At 45.3% G+C, this 17,652-nt stretch overlaps 1 protein-coding gene across 6 annotated transcripts in view; it reads left to right on the top strand.

The window, feature by feature from the left end:
• The window catches only part of LOC311009984 (cytosolic purine 5'-nucleotidase-like), a 48,354-nt gene that overhangs the window by 10,865 nt on the left and 19,837 nt on the right, over positions 1-17,652 (top strand). For all 6 annotated transcript variants that reach the window (XM_084004468.1, XM_084004469.1, XM_084004470.1 and 3 more), the window contains one exon: positions 16,614-16,687. In XM_084004468.1, coding sequence (XP_083860594.1) covers positions 16,614-16,687 — 74 coding nt within the window. The remainder of the gene's footprint in view (positions 1-16,613; positions 16,688-17,652) is intronic.

The following is a 17,652-nucleotide window of genomic DNA, read 5'->3' as shown; positions in this document are numbered from 1 at the left end:
TGCATAATAACTTCATGTTCCATGAGAAATCCTGCTTGGTTTTAACGTGCCAGCTGTCTGTTTCATCATGTAATGTTGCTCGGCAGAGACTGTTGATTGTCTTACTATTACTCTTATCTGGAAATGTGCAACCTAACCCTGGCCCTGAACTGCAGTACACTCAGACGCCATCTGATTTTAAATCTTTATCTGGTCTTAAAATCGTTCATCTGAATGTGCGCAGCCTGTTACCCAAGATGGACATGTTCCGGATTTGGGTTAAATCATTAGATCCAGATATTGTTGTAATTTCTGAAACTTGGTTGACCAAATCTATTACTGATGAAAACATTAACATGGTTGGATATAATGTTTATCGCACAGACAGGCCTAAGAAAGGTGGTGGTGTTGCTGTTTATATCAAATCAAAATTTGATTCTTGTGTAGTTCAGTCTGAATCCATCTGCAAACAACTGGAATTTTTGGCAATCAATTTGGAAATTACCAAGGGCCTTTGTATAACAGTTATTGGGTGCTACAGGCCTCCATCTGCCACCAAGGAAGCATTACAATCTTTGAAGCTTCTTCTGTCCAGATTGAATTATAGTGAACTTGTTTTAGCTGGTGATTTAAACTGGGATTGGCTTAAACCAGTTTCTGATGACTTCAAATCCTTCTGTGACTCCATCAATCTTACTCAATTGGTCAATTCACCCACTCGACCAAACCTTCAAAGCCCTGAGAAGTCCACCTTGATTGATTTAATATTGACAAATGTTCCTCATAAATTTTCATCTCTGGGGGTTTTCTGCAATGATTTAAGTGACCATTGTGTTGTTGCTGCTATTAGAAACACTAAGGTCCCTAAAACAAAACCTCGTATCATCGTAAAGAGGAATCTGAAACACTTTAATGAACAAGCATTTCATCACGATTTGTCTAACTTTGACTGGAAAAAAATAGGACTGATCTCTGATGTAGAGATAGCTTGGTCATTCTTTAGGGATGGTTTTATGGATATTGTAAATAAACATGCCCCCTTAAGGAGATACAGGATAAAAGGGCGAGAAAACCCCTGGTTCTCCCCAGAGCTGGCAGACTCCATTCATGAGCGAAATCTGGCTTGGGCCAAGGCAAGAAAAACAGGTTCTACCACTGATTGGCTTATTTTCAGACAACTGAGAAATAAATGCACCTCTTTCATCAAAAAAGCCAAATCTGAATATTATTTGTCTGTCACCACTGAGAATTTAAATAATCCACAGAAATTTTGGAAAGTTATTAATTCCCTTACTGTGAGTAAAAATTCTCAAGCTCTTCCTTCTTATGTATTAAAGGATTCTGTACCTGTCTATGACAGAATGGAGGTATTGAATTGTTTTAACAATCATTTTGTATCTTCTGGGTTTCTGTTTGACTCTGTGGGTTCTGTCTCTGTGAAACCCAGCACTGATTTCCCAATGTACAAGGGACAGATTTTCAACTTTGTACCTTTCTCTGTTCAGGAAGTTCGTAAAGCCCTTACAGTCTTGGATCCTAAAAAATCTTCTGGACCCGATTTAATCGATCCTTACTTTTTGAAATTGGCGGCTGATTTTATAGCAGAACCTCTTGCACATCTTTTTAATCTTACAGTAGAAACAAATGAAATTCCCTCTGTATGGAAATCAGCTTTTGTTCTCCCTTTATTAAAAGGAGGTGATCCAGTGATTTTAACTAATTACAGACCAATATCTAACTTATCAGTGTTGGCCAAAATTCTTGAAGCTCTTGTGAGTGAGCAAGTAAAGGCGTTTTTACAATCCAATAGTATTTTATCTAAATATCAGTCGGGTTTTAGGAAAAAGCACAGCACCATCACAGCTGCAATGAAGGTGGTAAATGACCTTTCTGTTGCACTTGATAAGAAACAACATTGTGCATCACTTTTTATCGATTTGTCGAAAGCGTTTGACACTGTTGACCACTGTATTTTAAAACTTAGACTCCTTCAATCAGGACTCTCGGAGAGAGCAGTTGCTTGGTTCACCAACTACCTTAGTAACAGGACTCAGTGCATTAAATACGATGGTATGTGTTCTGACATTGTTACTGTCCACAAGGGGGTGCCACAGGGTTCTGTACTAGGTCCCCTCTTATTCATTATTTATATTAATGAGCTGGGCTCAAACATGACAGATGTCAATTTGCACTTTTATGCTGACGACACAATCATTTACTGCTGTGGATCAACTCTTGTTCAGGCCATTGAATCCCTGCAGAAAGCCTTTGTAGCTGTTCAGCACTCATTACTTAAACTGAAACTTGTTCTTAATACAGACAAGACTAAGCTTATGTTGTTTTCTAAATCCAGGAAGAGGCCACAAATTGTCCCCCCAGTGACCACTCTTCAGGGATATGAAATAGAGGTGGTTCAGGAGTATAAATACCTGGGTGTACTAATTGACGACTCCCTCACTTTCAAGCCGCATGTGGTGAATCTTGTAAAGAAGCTGAAGACAAAACTGGGCTTTTATTTTAGAAATAAGCTTTGTTTTTCGTTTGATGTAAAAAAACGACTAGTAGCTGCGACTTTTTTACCCTTGTTAGATTATGGAGATCTTTTATACATGAACGCTCCAGCTCAATGTCTTAATATGATTGATACTGTTTACCATGCTTCTCTCAGGTTCATCACAAATTGCAAATCATTGACACACCATTGTGAGTTATACGCTCGGGTTGGATGGACTGCTCTGGCCACCCGAAGGCTTAGTCATTGGTTTATTTTTATATATAAGGCAATACTTGGCCTACTGCCTTCTTACATTTGTGCTTTAATTGCATTGAGAAGTACTGGTCCTTACTCTTCCCGGTCAAATAATTGCCTGTTGCTTTCTGTACCCTTTGCACGTACCGAAATGGGAAAAAAGGCTTTTGTCTATGCTGCACCGTCTGCATGGAATATGCTCCAAAATGACTGGAAACTGGCAGAGTTAATTTCATTGAGCTCTTTTAAATGTAAGTTAAAAGGACTTGAAGCTGATTCCAATCGATGTTCTTGTTTTTAATGATCTACTTGTAAAATCAATACCTTTGTTTGTTTGTTTTTTGGTGTTTTAATTGTGTAACTGTGTAATTGTTTTGTATATGCTGCTGCCTATCTTGGCCAGGTCTCCCTTGAAAAAGAGGTTTTTAATCTCAATGGAATTTTCCTGGTTAAATAAAGGTTATAATAATGTATGATGGCTGGAGAAGCTGGCAAGAGTCGCTGCAGGATCTCCAGGCACTGCATATCCCTCGCACATATGTCTCCTTCTCCATTTCACAAGCTAAGTGTATTGAGCTTTGTATGTTTTCAGATGCTTCAGTCAGAGCTATAGCCGCAGCAGCCTATCTGAAAGTCACACATGGAGATGGACACACTGAAGTTGGCTTCATCATGGGTAAGGCCAAGTTGGCTCCAGTACCAGAGCTCACCATCCCCAGACTGGAGCTCTGCGCCGCGGTGCTCGCTGTGGAGTTGTCTGAGCTCCTCACAGAAGAAATTGACATGAAAATAGACAAAACTACATTCTACACAGACAGTAAAGTGGTGTTAGGATACATAAACAACCAGCACAGAAGATTTCATGTATATGTAAACAATCGTGTACAGAGAATCAAGCAATCCTCCCTACCAGATCAGTGGAGATATGTCTCAACAGAACACAACCCAGCAGATCATGGCTCTAGGTCTGTAGCAGCAGGGAAGCTTGCCAGCACCACGTGGTTATGTGGTCCTGCGTTTCTTTTGCAGCCTGAGAGCACAACACCTGAGAAAGGCCCATTTGACCTCATTAACCCAGAGTCAGATGTTGAAATTCACTCTAAAGTGACAGTGCTCACCACCACAGTCTCTACAAAGCATTTGGGCTCAGCACGCTTTGAGCGCTTCTCTAAGTGGACGTCCCTGATCAAAGCAGTAGCTCACCTTCGTCACATCTCTCACAGCTTCATCAAATCCAGAGAAGAAACCAGTTGTGCAGGATGGCACCTCTGCAAGACAAGTCTCACAGATGAAGCTTTAAGTCAAGCAGAACACACAGTGATCAGATGTGTCCAGCATGAAGTGTATTCAGAAGAAATCAAATGCATCATGGCAAAACGAGGTCTGTCCTCCAACAGTTCTCTTCACAAGCTTCATCCAGTCATTGATGAAAATGGCCTACTGCGGGTAGGAGGACGCCTTGCAGAGTCAAACGTGTCAAGTCGCGAAGCCAACCCTCTTCTGATCCCAGGCAAGCATCACATCACTACACTGCTGATCCGCCATCATCATGTGGCTGTAAAGCATCAAGGAAGGCACTTTACTGAGGGAGCGGTGAGAGCAAGTGGCCTGTGGATAGTAGGAGCCAAGAGGTGTATTGGCAGCATTATCCATAGATGTGTGACCTGCAGGAAACTACGCGGCAGAGAGGAGCCGCAAATCATGGCAGATTTGCCAGCCGAACGTTTAAAGACTGACCCCCCGTTTTCTTATGTTGGCCTTGATGTATTTGGACCATGGGAGGTCATTACACGCCGCACTAAAGGAGGACAAGCCAACAGTAAGAGATGGGCGGTTTTGTTTACATGCATGTCCACTCGAGCTGTTCACATCGAAGTGATTGAAACTATGAGTTCTTCCAGCTTCATCAATGCACTTCGCAGATTCTTCGCGATCAGAGGTACCGCTAAGCAGTTGAGGTCAGACTGTGGCACCAACTTTGTTGGTGCAGCCAGGGAGCTGAAGCTGGAGCCTCCAAAGCCTGGTGAGAAGAGTGTAGACAGCTACCTCCTCAATCAAAGATGTTCATGGATGTTCAACCCGCCCCACTCATCCCACATGGGTGGCACGTGGGAGCGGATGATAGGAATTACACGACGCATCCTGGATTCAATGCTCTTACAAGTGAGCCACTCCAAGCTGACTCATGAGGTTCTGATAACCCTGATGGCTGAAGTTACAGCTATTATTAATGCAAGACCTTTAGTGCCTGTCTCCACTGACCCAGAAGCTCCTCTGATCTTAACCCCCTCAACTCTACTCACCCAGAAGTTTGGTGTCCTCTCACCTCCCCCTGGAGACTTCACCAAAGCTGACATGTTCAAATATCAGTGGAAAAGGGTCCAAGTTCTTGCTGACACTTTCTGGGCTGGTGGCAGAAAGAATACCTCAACATGCTCCAGAGTCGTGGCAGCTCATCAGGCCAAACATGAAGGAAGGAGACATTGTTCTTCTAAAGGACAAGCAACTGAAAAGAAATGAATGGCCAACAGGAGTCATAGTAAAAGCTCTTCCAAGTAAAGATGGACTTGTCAGGAAAGTGGAGGTCAAGGTTACCCACAACACGTCTAAAAAGACTTTCCTCAGACCCATTTCAGACTGTATTCTTCTCTTATCTCCAGGAGATTAGATTGTGTAAATTTGTTATTGTGGCATTTTTAAAATAATGCCAGACGGGGAGTGTTATGGAACTGTGTACATTTTTACTTGCAGTTGCACTTTTCGACCAGTAGACGGCGCAGTAGTTTCATTCATGTGTTTTTTGCGTGCATGGGTTTTACAGGAAGTGATGTAGGCTACCGGATGTTGTTGTTGTTTTACCTGCTCCGTAGCAAGAGATTCCTCCGTCCTCACGTTTGTCTTACCCCTTTGTAGTGGCAATATGAGTAAGTAATTATTTACCATTAGTAGATTGCAAACGCTTCTGTAGTTTATCGTAATTAATTAACGAGCGAGATGTGATCGCGGACTCTGCCCGTAGATCTGTGTGTGTTAGATCCGCTACCTCCGTTAGCAGGCTAACAGTTACATGTAAACTTGTATTATTTACCTTGTGGTAATTGAACCTTTTTTGTATTTGTTTCAGTTTTATAATTTCTGGCAATAAATGCGATCCAGTCACAACTCCAGCCTGTTCCTTGGATAAAATGTCAGAAAGAGTTGAGCTGGCTGTGAATCTCAGTCCAGGACACTAGTCAACACTGGGTGAAGCAGTACAGAGATAAAAAAAACTACAACCGCCATTTTAGTTTCACCTCGCACCAAGGTGCGAAGTGCAACGTCACACAACTGGTGCCCTATTGGCTGACAACCACAGGTACCCCAGGGGGTCCACGGGAGCAGCCGTGAACTATATAAACCGGCGCCACCTTAAGAACACGCTCTTCCATCGCAACACCACGTTGCAACAGGAGGTGGACTCGTCCACCGCAGCACACCGCTGCAACAGGAGACCAACTTATAATGTCTGCAGCGTTTCCTTTGTCCTAGGCCACAGTCTTCTCCCCGATCTCGCTGGACGAGCGACAGACTGTTTTTGCCCGTTTTCCGCGACTCACCCCCTTTTTCTTTTACTCGTTTTTGGATCCTGAGAGATCGCCACGACCGCGCGATTATCTTTGTTTTTACCTGCAGAAGAAGAAACACAAACGGTTTCTTTATTTCAGCGACCAGCCGGAAGCCCCCCTCCTGTCTGAAGTCAGCTGACTAAATCGCCAAGCTGCGATTATATTGTTGCCCGCGGAAGGAAGAAACACGAACTGTTTTCTTTATTCGAGCTTGATCAACGAGAGGAAAACCGCCCCGCTCTCGTCTGGACTTAGCCGACTCATCACGTCCCCCGCTGACGCCGGGGACTCACGCACTACCGCCGCCGCCCGCCATCGCCGGGACGGACTCGCAGCCTACGCAACGACACCAGTAAGAGGGCTATCAGTCTGGGCAGAGACATAAGTTTGATAGTGTAGGATAGTGCTGTGCAATATGGACAAAATTTTATATCCCGATATAGCTAATTTTATATCCCGATAACGATATATATCCTGATATAGTATTTTTTCTTCGAATTATATATATATATATATATATATATATATATATATATATATATATATATATAAATAAATCAATCACATCTCAGCACTACTACGACCAGTGCCGTAAACAGGTGACGTTTGCGGGTGACGTAAAAATGCTACCACAACGCAGTAGCGTTGCTGCAGTTACATTCGCCTTCAGAACTTGTTTTGAACTCAAAATTTGGATATCCAACGGTCATTCCGACATTGAGTTGTGCTTTACACGGCGTATTAAATCACAACCGTAGTGTACGTTAACGACGCCCAATTTCCACTGCATGCGTCTCCGTTGCGGTGCGTCTCCGATCCGGCTTCGGTCCGCCGTCCGCCAATCCCCACAGGATGCGTTTGAGTCTGCCATGGCACAGTCCGTCGTTCGCGATAAATACGTAATCGCGCGCTGCAGTTAAAGATATGTGTAAACACAGCAACCAAGCGATACAAAGGTCAGTGTTCCCAAGGAAGGAGTACAAGACTTTTTTTGACATAGTCAAGTGGTTTTATTAACACAAGTGTTTTATTTTGAAAAGTTTTATTGTTGAGTATGTACCGAACTTCCTGTTTCGCTATATTTGCCCTGTGCTGAATTGCTGCGCCGTGGTCCGGCATCCGCCAGAAATAGAAGTCCGTATTTGTTGCGGAGAGCTGCGGACTGCCGGAGCTGAGACGCAGCGGACATGCAGCGCAGCGGACCTGGTGGGGATTGACCCATAGACTAAAGTGAAACGTATCTGCTCGCTGGCGTGGCGGAGACGCACTGCAGCGGAGACGCATGCAGTGGAAATGCGTGTAGCAACAGTGCTAAACAAGTAGCCTACACGTTAAAATTACGATATAAACGACAGAGGGTTATATCCTATGGTAGACATTTTTATATCGTACTACGATATATATCGTAATATCGCACAGCTCTAGTGTAGGATATGCTTGTAATTCTTGTTAATGTGTTTTAAGTTTTGATCACGGACCGCCAAATCCGTTGCTTTCCGTGTTGTTGTTTGTGCGCCCACGCCGCTGGGTTTCATCTCGGTAACAGTGCGTGTCCAACCTCGGACACATTCACGAGCTCAGTAAGTGATCTACCATCAGTTAAAAGACCGGGGTCCCGCCGAATGAACGCCAGTTCATTCACGGACTCCCGTGTGATGGTAATAGCTTACTGATCCTTTGTGTATTACGCGCGCATTCTCTCTCTCTTTGTTCTGGCTAACACACATGTGCACACACATACACCGCCCCCACACGTATCCTACGCCAGCTGTTTCCGTCTCCGGACGCTGTGAGGAATGGCTCCATCTGGTGGCTGTACCCAGCCATCTCTCGCTCTCTCTCCCTCTCTCGCGATTCTATCTGACGTCAGTGGCTCCGCCCCTGAACGCTGTGAGGAATAGCTCCATCTGGTGGTCGCGCCGGGCCATCTCTCTCTCTCTCTGTCTCTCTTTCTCTCTCTCTGTCTCCACACACACACACACGCACACACACACACACTCCACGTGTGTCTCTTCCTTTGTTTAGCTTAGCTTTGTGTGTTAGGTAGTTAGGTAATAAGGCTTTGTTAATTGCAGTGTTATTGATTGTGGTCATTATTACTGATTTTAATACATCTTATTATATTATAACTAGCGGTCTCTTGTGCTTGTTGTGTATATGTCACTGGATAACAGCAGGTTGTGAAGGCTAGTGCTCGAATTTCACGCCTTTTTAATTGTTCGATTGTTTTTATACTTTTATGCCAATGATCACAATGATTGGCATGTGAGTATAAGACCTTTATATTGAGACTGAATACAGTTTTTGGTTATCTTTTCCCTGATCCCAGGGTGGTGCACCGTTAATTCATGATTATATCATGATAATATATTAAATATAATTATTAGTATCGATAATCATATTGACGTTAATAATTAGCTGTTGATAACCAAATCTGCTCCTGCTACTACCCCAACACACAACAAGCACATGAGACTGCTAGTTATACTATAATAAGATTTATTAAAATCAGTAATAATGATCACAATCAATAACACTGCAATTAACCAAGCCTTATTACCTAAATCTAACACAAAACTAAGCTAAACAAAGGAAGAGACACAAGTGGTGTGTGTGTGTGTGTGTGTGTGTGTGTTTGTGCGCGTGCGTGTGCGTGCGTGTGTGTCTGTGTGGAGAGAGAGAGAGAGAGAGGGAGAGGGAGAGGGAGAGAGAGAGAGAGATGGCCGGGTACAGCCACCAGATGGAGCTATTTCCCACAGCGTCCAGGGGCGGAGCCACTGACGTCAGATAGAATCGCGAGAGAGAGTGAGAGATGGCCGGGTACAGCCACCAGATGGAGCTATGTATGTATATCCTTAGCGTCCGGAGACGGAAACAGCTGGCGTAGGATACGTGTGGGGGCGGTGTATGTGTGTGCACATGTGTGTTAGCCAGAACAAAGAGAGAGAGAATGCGCGTGTAATACACAAAGGATCAGTAAGCGATTACCATCACACGGGAGCCGAGCCTGTGAATGAACTGGCGTTCGTTCGGCGGGACCCCGGTCTTTTAACTGATGGTAGATCACTTACTGAGCTCGTGAATGTGTCCGCGGTTGGACACGCACTGTTTACCGAAATGAAACCCAGTGGCGTGGGTGCACAATCAGCATTCAAATACAACAACGCAGAAAAACACGTTAACAAGAATTACAAGCATATCCTACACTACAGGGCTCCAGACTAACTTTTTGCATTGGTTGCACTGGTGCGCCTAACTTTTTTTTTAGGTGCACCAGCACAAAATTTAGGTGCACCCACATTTTTCATCGCGTCGCCTTTAATGCCAAAAAGTCACCTTTTTATCGCTCTCCTTTTACATAATGACACCCCCTTATGGCCTAGGTTAACTGCAGCACCATCAGCACCCAGAGGAACCGTTTTCTCCAGCCAATCTGCACACTGATGCCCAAGCGCAGTAAATGCTTGCTTTGTGGCAGCATAAATTCCTCAAGAATAAAAAGATCATACAGGTCACTAGCCTATAGATTGCAAATGGAAAACTGTTTATGTGATCTTAGCCTAGCCTAATTATATTTTTACTTAGGCTATTCATTTTTAATAATAATACTAGGAATAGGCTACTATACAATTTCCTATTCATGATCTCTCATGCTGTAATGTGGGCCTTCAAACACTGCTCCACTGCACATGCTCCACCGGACATGTCCAATTAACATGTTGACCGGCCTCCCTTTATGCAAAATGCAGCAGTAGACAATAACGCACTCCTTCGTAGAGACGTCTGTGTCGCCGTCAATCATGAATGATGTGTACGTGGCGTTTCCAACCTCCGCAGCTGTCTTGTTCTTTAGTGTGTCGGCATTTTTTTCATCACAATAATTTCGGACTTAAATTTAGTGAATGGCAACCCCTCCGTTGCAATATTGTATGCGACGTTGAATTTTATAATCATTTCAGATTCCTCAGCGGACCTGATTGATACAGCCTGACGCTGAAATGCAGCTGGATGAGGGGCCACTTTATTAACACACTTTTCACGGCATGTAGTATGCTTTTTGGACATATTGCGCTTTTTCAATGTCTCGATGCGAAATGTTGTTGACTCCTCCACAAACGCACTATTACCGGCCAAATGCTTACCGCACTCCCGACAATAAATGCAGTGCATTGAGTCCCTTTCTTTATCGTACATCAGCCAGGGAAATTGCTTCAACCAGTCCTGTCTGAAGGCATATTTTTGGGGGGAGGCTTTCTGCCTCTCTTCATTTTCAAAGAAAATCGAAGCGCTCAGCGTCGAAGCGCTCAGAGTACCTGCTCTGCTCGCTCGCATTTTCGAACTGACACAATTTACAGCAGTGAAAAGGACCACAGCCAATCGGAGGCAAGGACCCGCCCGAGCTCTGTCTCTTATTGGTTTAGACCACGATACCGTCAGGAGAACATAAAGAGATGCTGCGCTTATGATTTTTTTTTTCACCCGAGCAGCGTTAGGTGCACCAGTGCGACCTACAACTTTTTTTAGTGGCACTCATAAAGATTTTGGTCGCATATGCGACCAAAATGGTCGCACTCTGGAGCCCTGCACTATCAAACTTATATCTCTGCCCGGATAGATAGCCTCTTACGGTGTTGATGTGTAGCCTGTGAGTCCGTTCCCGGGGATGGCGGCGTTTCTTAACGCGGTGGTGACGGTAGTTTGTGAGTCCCTGGCGGTAGCGGGGACGTGAGTCGGCTGAGTCCAGACGAGAGCGGGGCGTTATCCCTCTCGTTGATCAAACTCGAATAAAGAAAACATTTCGTGTTTCTCCCTTCCGCGGCCAACAATATAATCGCACGGCGTGGCGACTTAGTCAGCTGACTTCGGACAGGAGCAGGGCTTCCTGCTGGTCGCTGGGGTAAAGGAACCGTTCGTGTTCCTCTTCTGCAGGCAAACAAAGAATCGCGCGGTTGTGGCGATCTCTCAGGATCCAAAAACGAGTAAAAGAAAAGGGGCGAGTAGCGGGAAACGGGGGAAAACAGTCTGTTGCTCGTCCAGCGAGTTTGGGAAAAGACTGTGGCCTAGGACAAAGGAAACGCTGCAGACGTTATAAGTTGGTCTCCTGTTGCAGCGGTGTGCTGCGGTGGAGTAGTCTACCTCCTGTTGCAACGTAGTGTTGCGATGGAAGAGAAAGTTCTTAAGGCGGCGCCGGTTTATATAGCTCACGGCTGCTCCCGGGGACCCCCTGGGGTACCTGTGGTTGTCAGCCAATAGGGCACCAGTTGTGTGACGTTGCACTTCGCACCTAGGTGCGAGGTGAAACCAAAATGGCAGTTTTTATCTCCTTTGTTCCTTTGTCCTGACCGCATGTGAAGGCTTTTGTAGGCCACATTGTGTAGTCCTCATGGTGAGGTCCCAACAAAAGTAGTAACAGTAGTAGAACTATTGACAGTAGCAACAGTAGTAGTAGTATTAACAGTAGTAGTAGTACTAGTAGTAGTATTAACAGTAGTACTAGTATTGACAGTAGTTATAGTAGTAGTAGTATTGACAGTAGTAACAGTAGTAGTAGTAGTAGTATTAACACTAGTGATCCACTCCTTGGACCGGACAACAACCCTGACCCACTCCTGGGACCAGAAAACAATCCTGATCCACTCCTGGGACCGGACAACAATCCTGATCCACTCCTTGGATTGGACAACAACCCTGATCGACTCCCTGGACCGGAAAACAACCCTGATCCACTCCTGGGACCGGACAACAAGCCTGACCCACTCCATGGACCGGACAACAATCCTGATCCACTCCTGGGACCGGACAACAAGCCTGACCCACTCCTGGGACCGGAAAACAATCACTCCTGGGACTGGACAACAGTCCTGACCCACTCCTGGGACAAGACAACAGTCCGAACCCATTCCTGGGATCGGACAACAATCCTGACCCACTCCTCGGACCAGACAACAGTCCGAACCCATTCCTGGGATCGGACAACAGTCCTGACCCACTCCTGGGACAAGACAACAGTGTACAATGGGAATATTGTTGGTGGATTTCCTGACCAGTTTTCTTCTCGACATTCAGTTCTTGGTAATGTGGCCATATTTCCTCCAGTTGTTGATGACTGTGTTCCCTGGTATGTCTAATGTTCTTCTCCTTATTATTTTAATTGTACAGGTTGAAGGTCAGTTAAAAAGGTTTTTTATGTAGATCCCCAGTGTTTCCCCTAGAATCTTTTCCAGGCACTGTGGTTCCCATTACGATGGTATATTGGCGGTTGGTTTTGGTCAGCAGGCAGATTTCTGTTTGCTCTTTATAATACTTGAAACAAATTAAACACAAGGAGAGGATGACTTATTAAGCGTATACATTTATTGCAGAAAGATAAGGGAAACCTTGCGGAGGCTCCCACAAATGATATTGCAAAAAGCAGTAGAAGTACAAGTACAAATACTGACATTTCAGTACTTGCTGGAAGATATATGCGACCAAAATGGTCGCACTCTGGAGCCCTGCACTATCAAACTTATATCTCTGCCCGGATAGATAGCCTCTTACGGTGTTGATGTGTAGCCTGTGAGTCCGTTCCCGGGGATGGCGGCGTTTCTTAACGCGGTGGTGACGGTAGTTTGTGAGTCCCTGGCGGTAGCGGGGACGTGAGTCGGCTGAGTCCAGACGAGAGCGGGGCGTTATCCCTCTCGTTGATCAAACTCGAATAAAGAAAACATTTCGTGTTTCTCCCTTCCGCGGCCAACAATATAATCGCACGGCGTGGCGACTTAGTCAGCTGACTTCGGACAGGAGCAGGGCTTCCTGCTGGTCGCTGGGGTAAAGGAACCGTTCGTGTTCCTCTTCTGCAGGCAAACAAAGAATCGCGCGGTTGTGGCGATCTCTCAGGATCCAAAAACGAGTAAAAGAAAAGGGGCGAGTAGCGGGAAACGGGGGAAAACAGTCTGTTGCTCGTCCAGCGAGTTTGGGAAAAGACTGTGGCCTAGGACAAAGGAAACGCTGCAGACGTTATAAGTTGGTCTCCTGTTGCAGCGGTGTGCTGCGGTGGAGTAGTCTACCTCCTGTTGCAACGTAGTGTTGCGATGGAAGAGAAAGTTCTTAAGGCGGCGCCGGTTTATATAGCTCACGGCTGCTCCCGGGGACCCCCTGGGGTACCTGTGGTTGTCAGCCAATAGGGCACCAGTTGTGTGACGTTGCACTTCGCACCTAGGTGCGAGGTGAAACCAAAATGGCAGTTTTTATCTCCTTTGTTCCTTTGTCCTGACCGCATGTGAAGGCTTTTGTAGGCCACATTGTGTAGTCCTCATGGTGAGGTCCCAACAAAAGTAGTAACAGTAGTAGAACTATTGACAGTAGCAACAGTAGTAGTAGTATTAACAGTAGTAGTAGTACTAGTAGTAGTATTAACAGTAGTACTAGTATTGACAGTAGTTATAGTAGTAGTAGTATTGACAGTAGTAACAGTAGTAGTAGTAGTAGTATTAACACTAGTGATCCACTCCTTGGACCGGACAACAACCCTGACCCACTCCTGGGACCAGAAAACAATCCTGATCCACTCCTGGGACCGGACAACAATCCTGATCCACTCCTTGGATTGGACAACAACCCTGATCGACTCCCTGGACCGGAAAACAACCCTGATCCACTCCTGGGACCGGACAACAAGCCTGACCCACTCCATGGACCGGACAACAATCCTGATCCACTCCTGGGACCGGACAACAAGCCTGACCCACTCCTGGGACCGGAAAACAATCACTCCTGGGACTGGACAACAGTCCTGACCCACTCCTGGGACAAGACAACAGTCCGAACCCATTCCTGGGATCGGACAACAATCCTGACCCACTCCTCGGACCAGACAACAGTCCGAACCCATTCCTGGGATCGGACAACAGTCCTGACCCACTCCTGGGACAAGACAACAGTGTACAATGGGAATATTGTTGGTGGATTTCCTGACCAGTTTTCTTCTCGACATTCAGTTCTTGGTAATGTGGCCATATTTCCTCCAGTTGTTGATGACTGTGTTCCCTGGTATGTCTAATGTTCTTCTCCTTATTATTTTAATTGTACAGGTTGAAGGTCAGTTAAAAAGGTTTTTTATGTAGATCCCCAGTGTTTCCCCTAGAATCTTTTCCAGGCACTGTGGTTCCCATTACGATGGTATATTGGCGGTTGGTTTTGGTCAGCAGGCAGATTTCTGTTTGCTCTTTATAATACTTGAAACAAATTAAACACAAGGAGAGGATGACTTATTAAGCGTATACATTTATTGCAGAAAGATAAGGGAAACCTTGCGGAGGCTCCCACAAATGATATTGCAAAAAGCAGTAGAAGTACAAGTACAAATACTGACATTTCAGTACTTGCTGGAAGATATATGCGACCAAAATGGTCGCACTCTGGAGCCCTGCACTATCAAACTTATATCTCTGCCCGGATAGATAGCCTCTTACGGTGTTGATGTGTAGCCTGTGAGTCCGTTCCCGGGGATGGCGGCGTTTCTTAACGCGGTGGTGACGGTAGTTTGTGAGTCCCTGGCGGTAGCGGGGACGTGAGTCGGCTGAGTCCAGACGAGAGCGGGGCGTTATCCCTCTCGTTGATCAAACTCGAATAAAGAAAACATTTCGTGTTTCTCCCTTCCGCGGCCAACAATATAATCGCACGGCGTGGCGACTTAGTCAGCTGACTTCGGACAGGAGCAGGGCTTCCTGCTGGTCGCTGGGGTAAAGGAACCGTTCGTGTTCCTCTTCTGCAGGCAAACAAAGAATCGCGCGGTTGTGGCGATCTCTCAGGATCCAAAAACGAGTAAAAGAAAAGGGGCGAGTAGCGGGAAACGGGGGAAAACAGTCTGTTGCTCGTCCAGCGAGTTTGGGAAAAGACTGTGGCCTAGGACAAAGGAAACGCTGCAGACGTTATAAGTTGGTCTCCTGTTGCAGCGGTGTGCTGCGGTGGAGTAGTCTACCTCCTGTTGCAACGTAGTGTTGCGATGGAAGAGAAAGTTCTTAAGGCGGCGCCGGTTTATATAGCTCACGGCTGCTCCCGGGGACCCCCTGGGGTACCTGTGGTTGTCAGCCAATAGGGCACCAGTTGTGTGACGTTGCACTTCGCACCTAGGTGCGAGGTGAAACCAAAATGGCAGTTTTTATCTCCTTTGTTCCTTTGTCCTGACCGCATGTGAAGGCTTTTGTAGGCCACATTGTGTAGTCCTCATGGTGAGGTCCCAACAAAAGTAGTAACAGTAGTAGAACTATTGACAGTAGCAACAGTAGTAGTAGTATTAACAGTAGTAGTAGTACTAGTAGTAGTATTAACAGTAGTACTAGTATTGACAGTAGTTATAGTAGTAGTAGTATTGACAGTAGTAACAGTAGTAGTAGTAGTAGTATTAACACTAGTGATCCACTCCTTGGACCGGACAACAACCCTGACCCACTCCTGGGACCAGAAAACAATCCTGATCCACTCCTGGGACCGGACAACAATCCTGATCCACTCCTTGGATTGGACAACAACCCTGATCGACTCCCTGGACCGGAAAACAACCCTGATCCACTCCTGGGACCGGACAACAAGCCTGACCCACTCCATGGACCGGACAACAATCCTGATCCACTCCTGGGACCGGACAACAAGCCTGACCCACTCCTGGGACCGGAAAACAATCACTCCTGGGACTGGACAACAGTCCTGACCCACTCCTGGGACAAGACAACAGTCCGAACCCATTCCTGGGATCGGACAACAATCCTGACCCACTCCTCGGACCAGACAACAGTCCGATCCCAGGAATGGGTTCGGACAACAGTCCTGACCCACTCCTGGGACAAGACAACAGTCCGAACCCATTCCTGGGATCGGACAACAGTCCTGACCCACTACTGGGACAAGACACCAGTCTGGACCCATTCCTGGGACCTGACAACAATCCTTACCCACTCCTGGGACAAGACAACAGTCCGGACCCACTCCTGGGACTGGACAAGAGCCCCGAGCTCACCATTTGAAGGGAAACAGTTAGGCTGAGAGTTTTTTTTTACGTCAGATGCACTGGTCACTACAAATAACCTGTAGGTTTGCATGTCTGTCTGTGTTGTGATCGGTAAGTTTTATGCCAAAAGCTGACCTTCAGGAAGTCAACTACATCACTGCTGCTCTGTATGTCTTTTCTCCTATAACTCAAAAATGTTCCATCGCACTTATTTATTAGAAGTGTAGGAAGCGTTTTGTGTGAAATGCAGCTGTAATGCATTCATTGACCATACCTTGTCGTCCCCTTCCAGAGTGTTTGTGAACAGAAGTTTGGCCATGGAGAAGATCAAGTGTTTTGGTTTTGATATGGATTACACTCTGGCAGGTAAGTTAGTTTGATTAATATAGCGCTTTAAAAGCAAACAGGTTTGAAACCAACGTGCTTCACAAAGACAGATGTATAAGCATAGAGAGCAATATTTGCATGGATGTGGAAATAAATAAATCAAGATTAATATAGGACAGTTGATCTGAGGGGTCTGGTTCAGCAATGTGTTTATGCATCTACTAGAGCACAGTGTAAAAATACTCTGATACAAGTCAAAGTTCTTCATTCAACTGGTTACTTAAAGAGTAACTAACCCCCAGGGTTCCAGCTGAAGTATCTCCAGCCTGGAAAAAAATTATAATCTGAACCAACAACATTACTAAATACCCAGAAGCTCATATCTTCCAGCAAGTACTGAAATGTCAGTATTTGTACTTGTACTTCTACTGCTTTTTGCAATATCATTTGTGGGAGCCTCCGCAAGGTTTCCCTTATCTTTCTGCAATAAATGTATACGCTTAATAAGTCATCCTCTCCTTGTGTTTAATTTGTTTCAAGTGTTATAAAGAGCAAACAGAAATCTGCCTGCTGACCAAAACCAACCGCCAATATACCATCGTAATGGGAACCACAGTGCCTGGAAAAGATTCTAGGGGAAACACTGGGGATCTACATAAAAAACCTTTTTAACTGACCTTCAACCTGTACAATTAAAATAATAAGGAGAAGAACATTAGACATACCAGGGAACACAGTCATCAACAACTGGAGGAAATATGGCCACATTACCAAGAACTGAATGTCGAGAAGAAAACTGGTCAGGAAATCCACCAACAATATTCCCATTGTACACTGGTTGTGTATTATGTTTTCTGAATATGTCTGGGTTATGGGCTAGGGTAGTAAGACAGGAAAATGTGTTGTGGTCTGATGAGACCAAGGTTGAACTTTTTTAACCATAGCTCCAAAGGGTAGGTTTGGTGCGAAGATAACAGTGCACATCACTGAAGGAACACCATACC

Source organism: Eutrigla gurnardus (assembly GCF_963514095.1).
Source record: "Eutrigla gurnardus genome assembly, chromosome: 24".
Classification (NCBI taxonomy): Eukaryota; Metazoa; Chordata; class Actinopteri; order Perciformes; family Triglidae; genus Eutrigla; species Eutrigla gurnardus.
The sequence above is the reverse complement of the archived record's forward strand: the minus strand, read 5'-3'. Positions and strand labels throughout refer to the sequence as shown.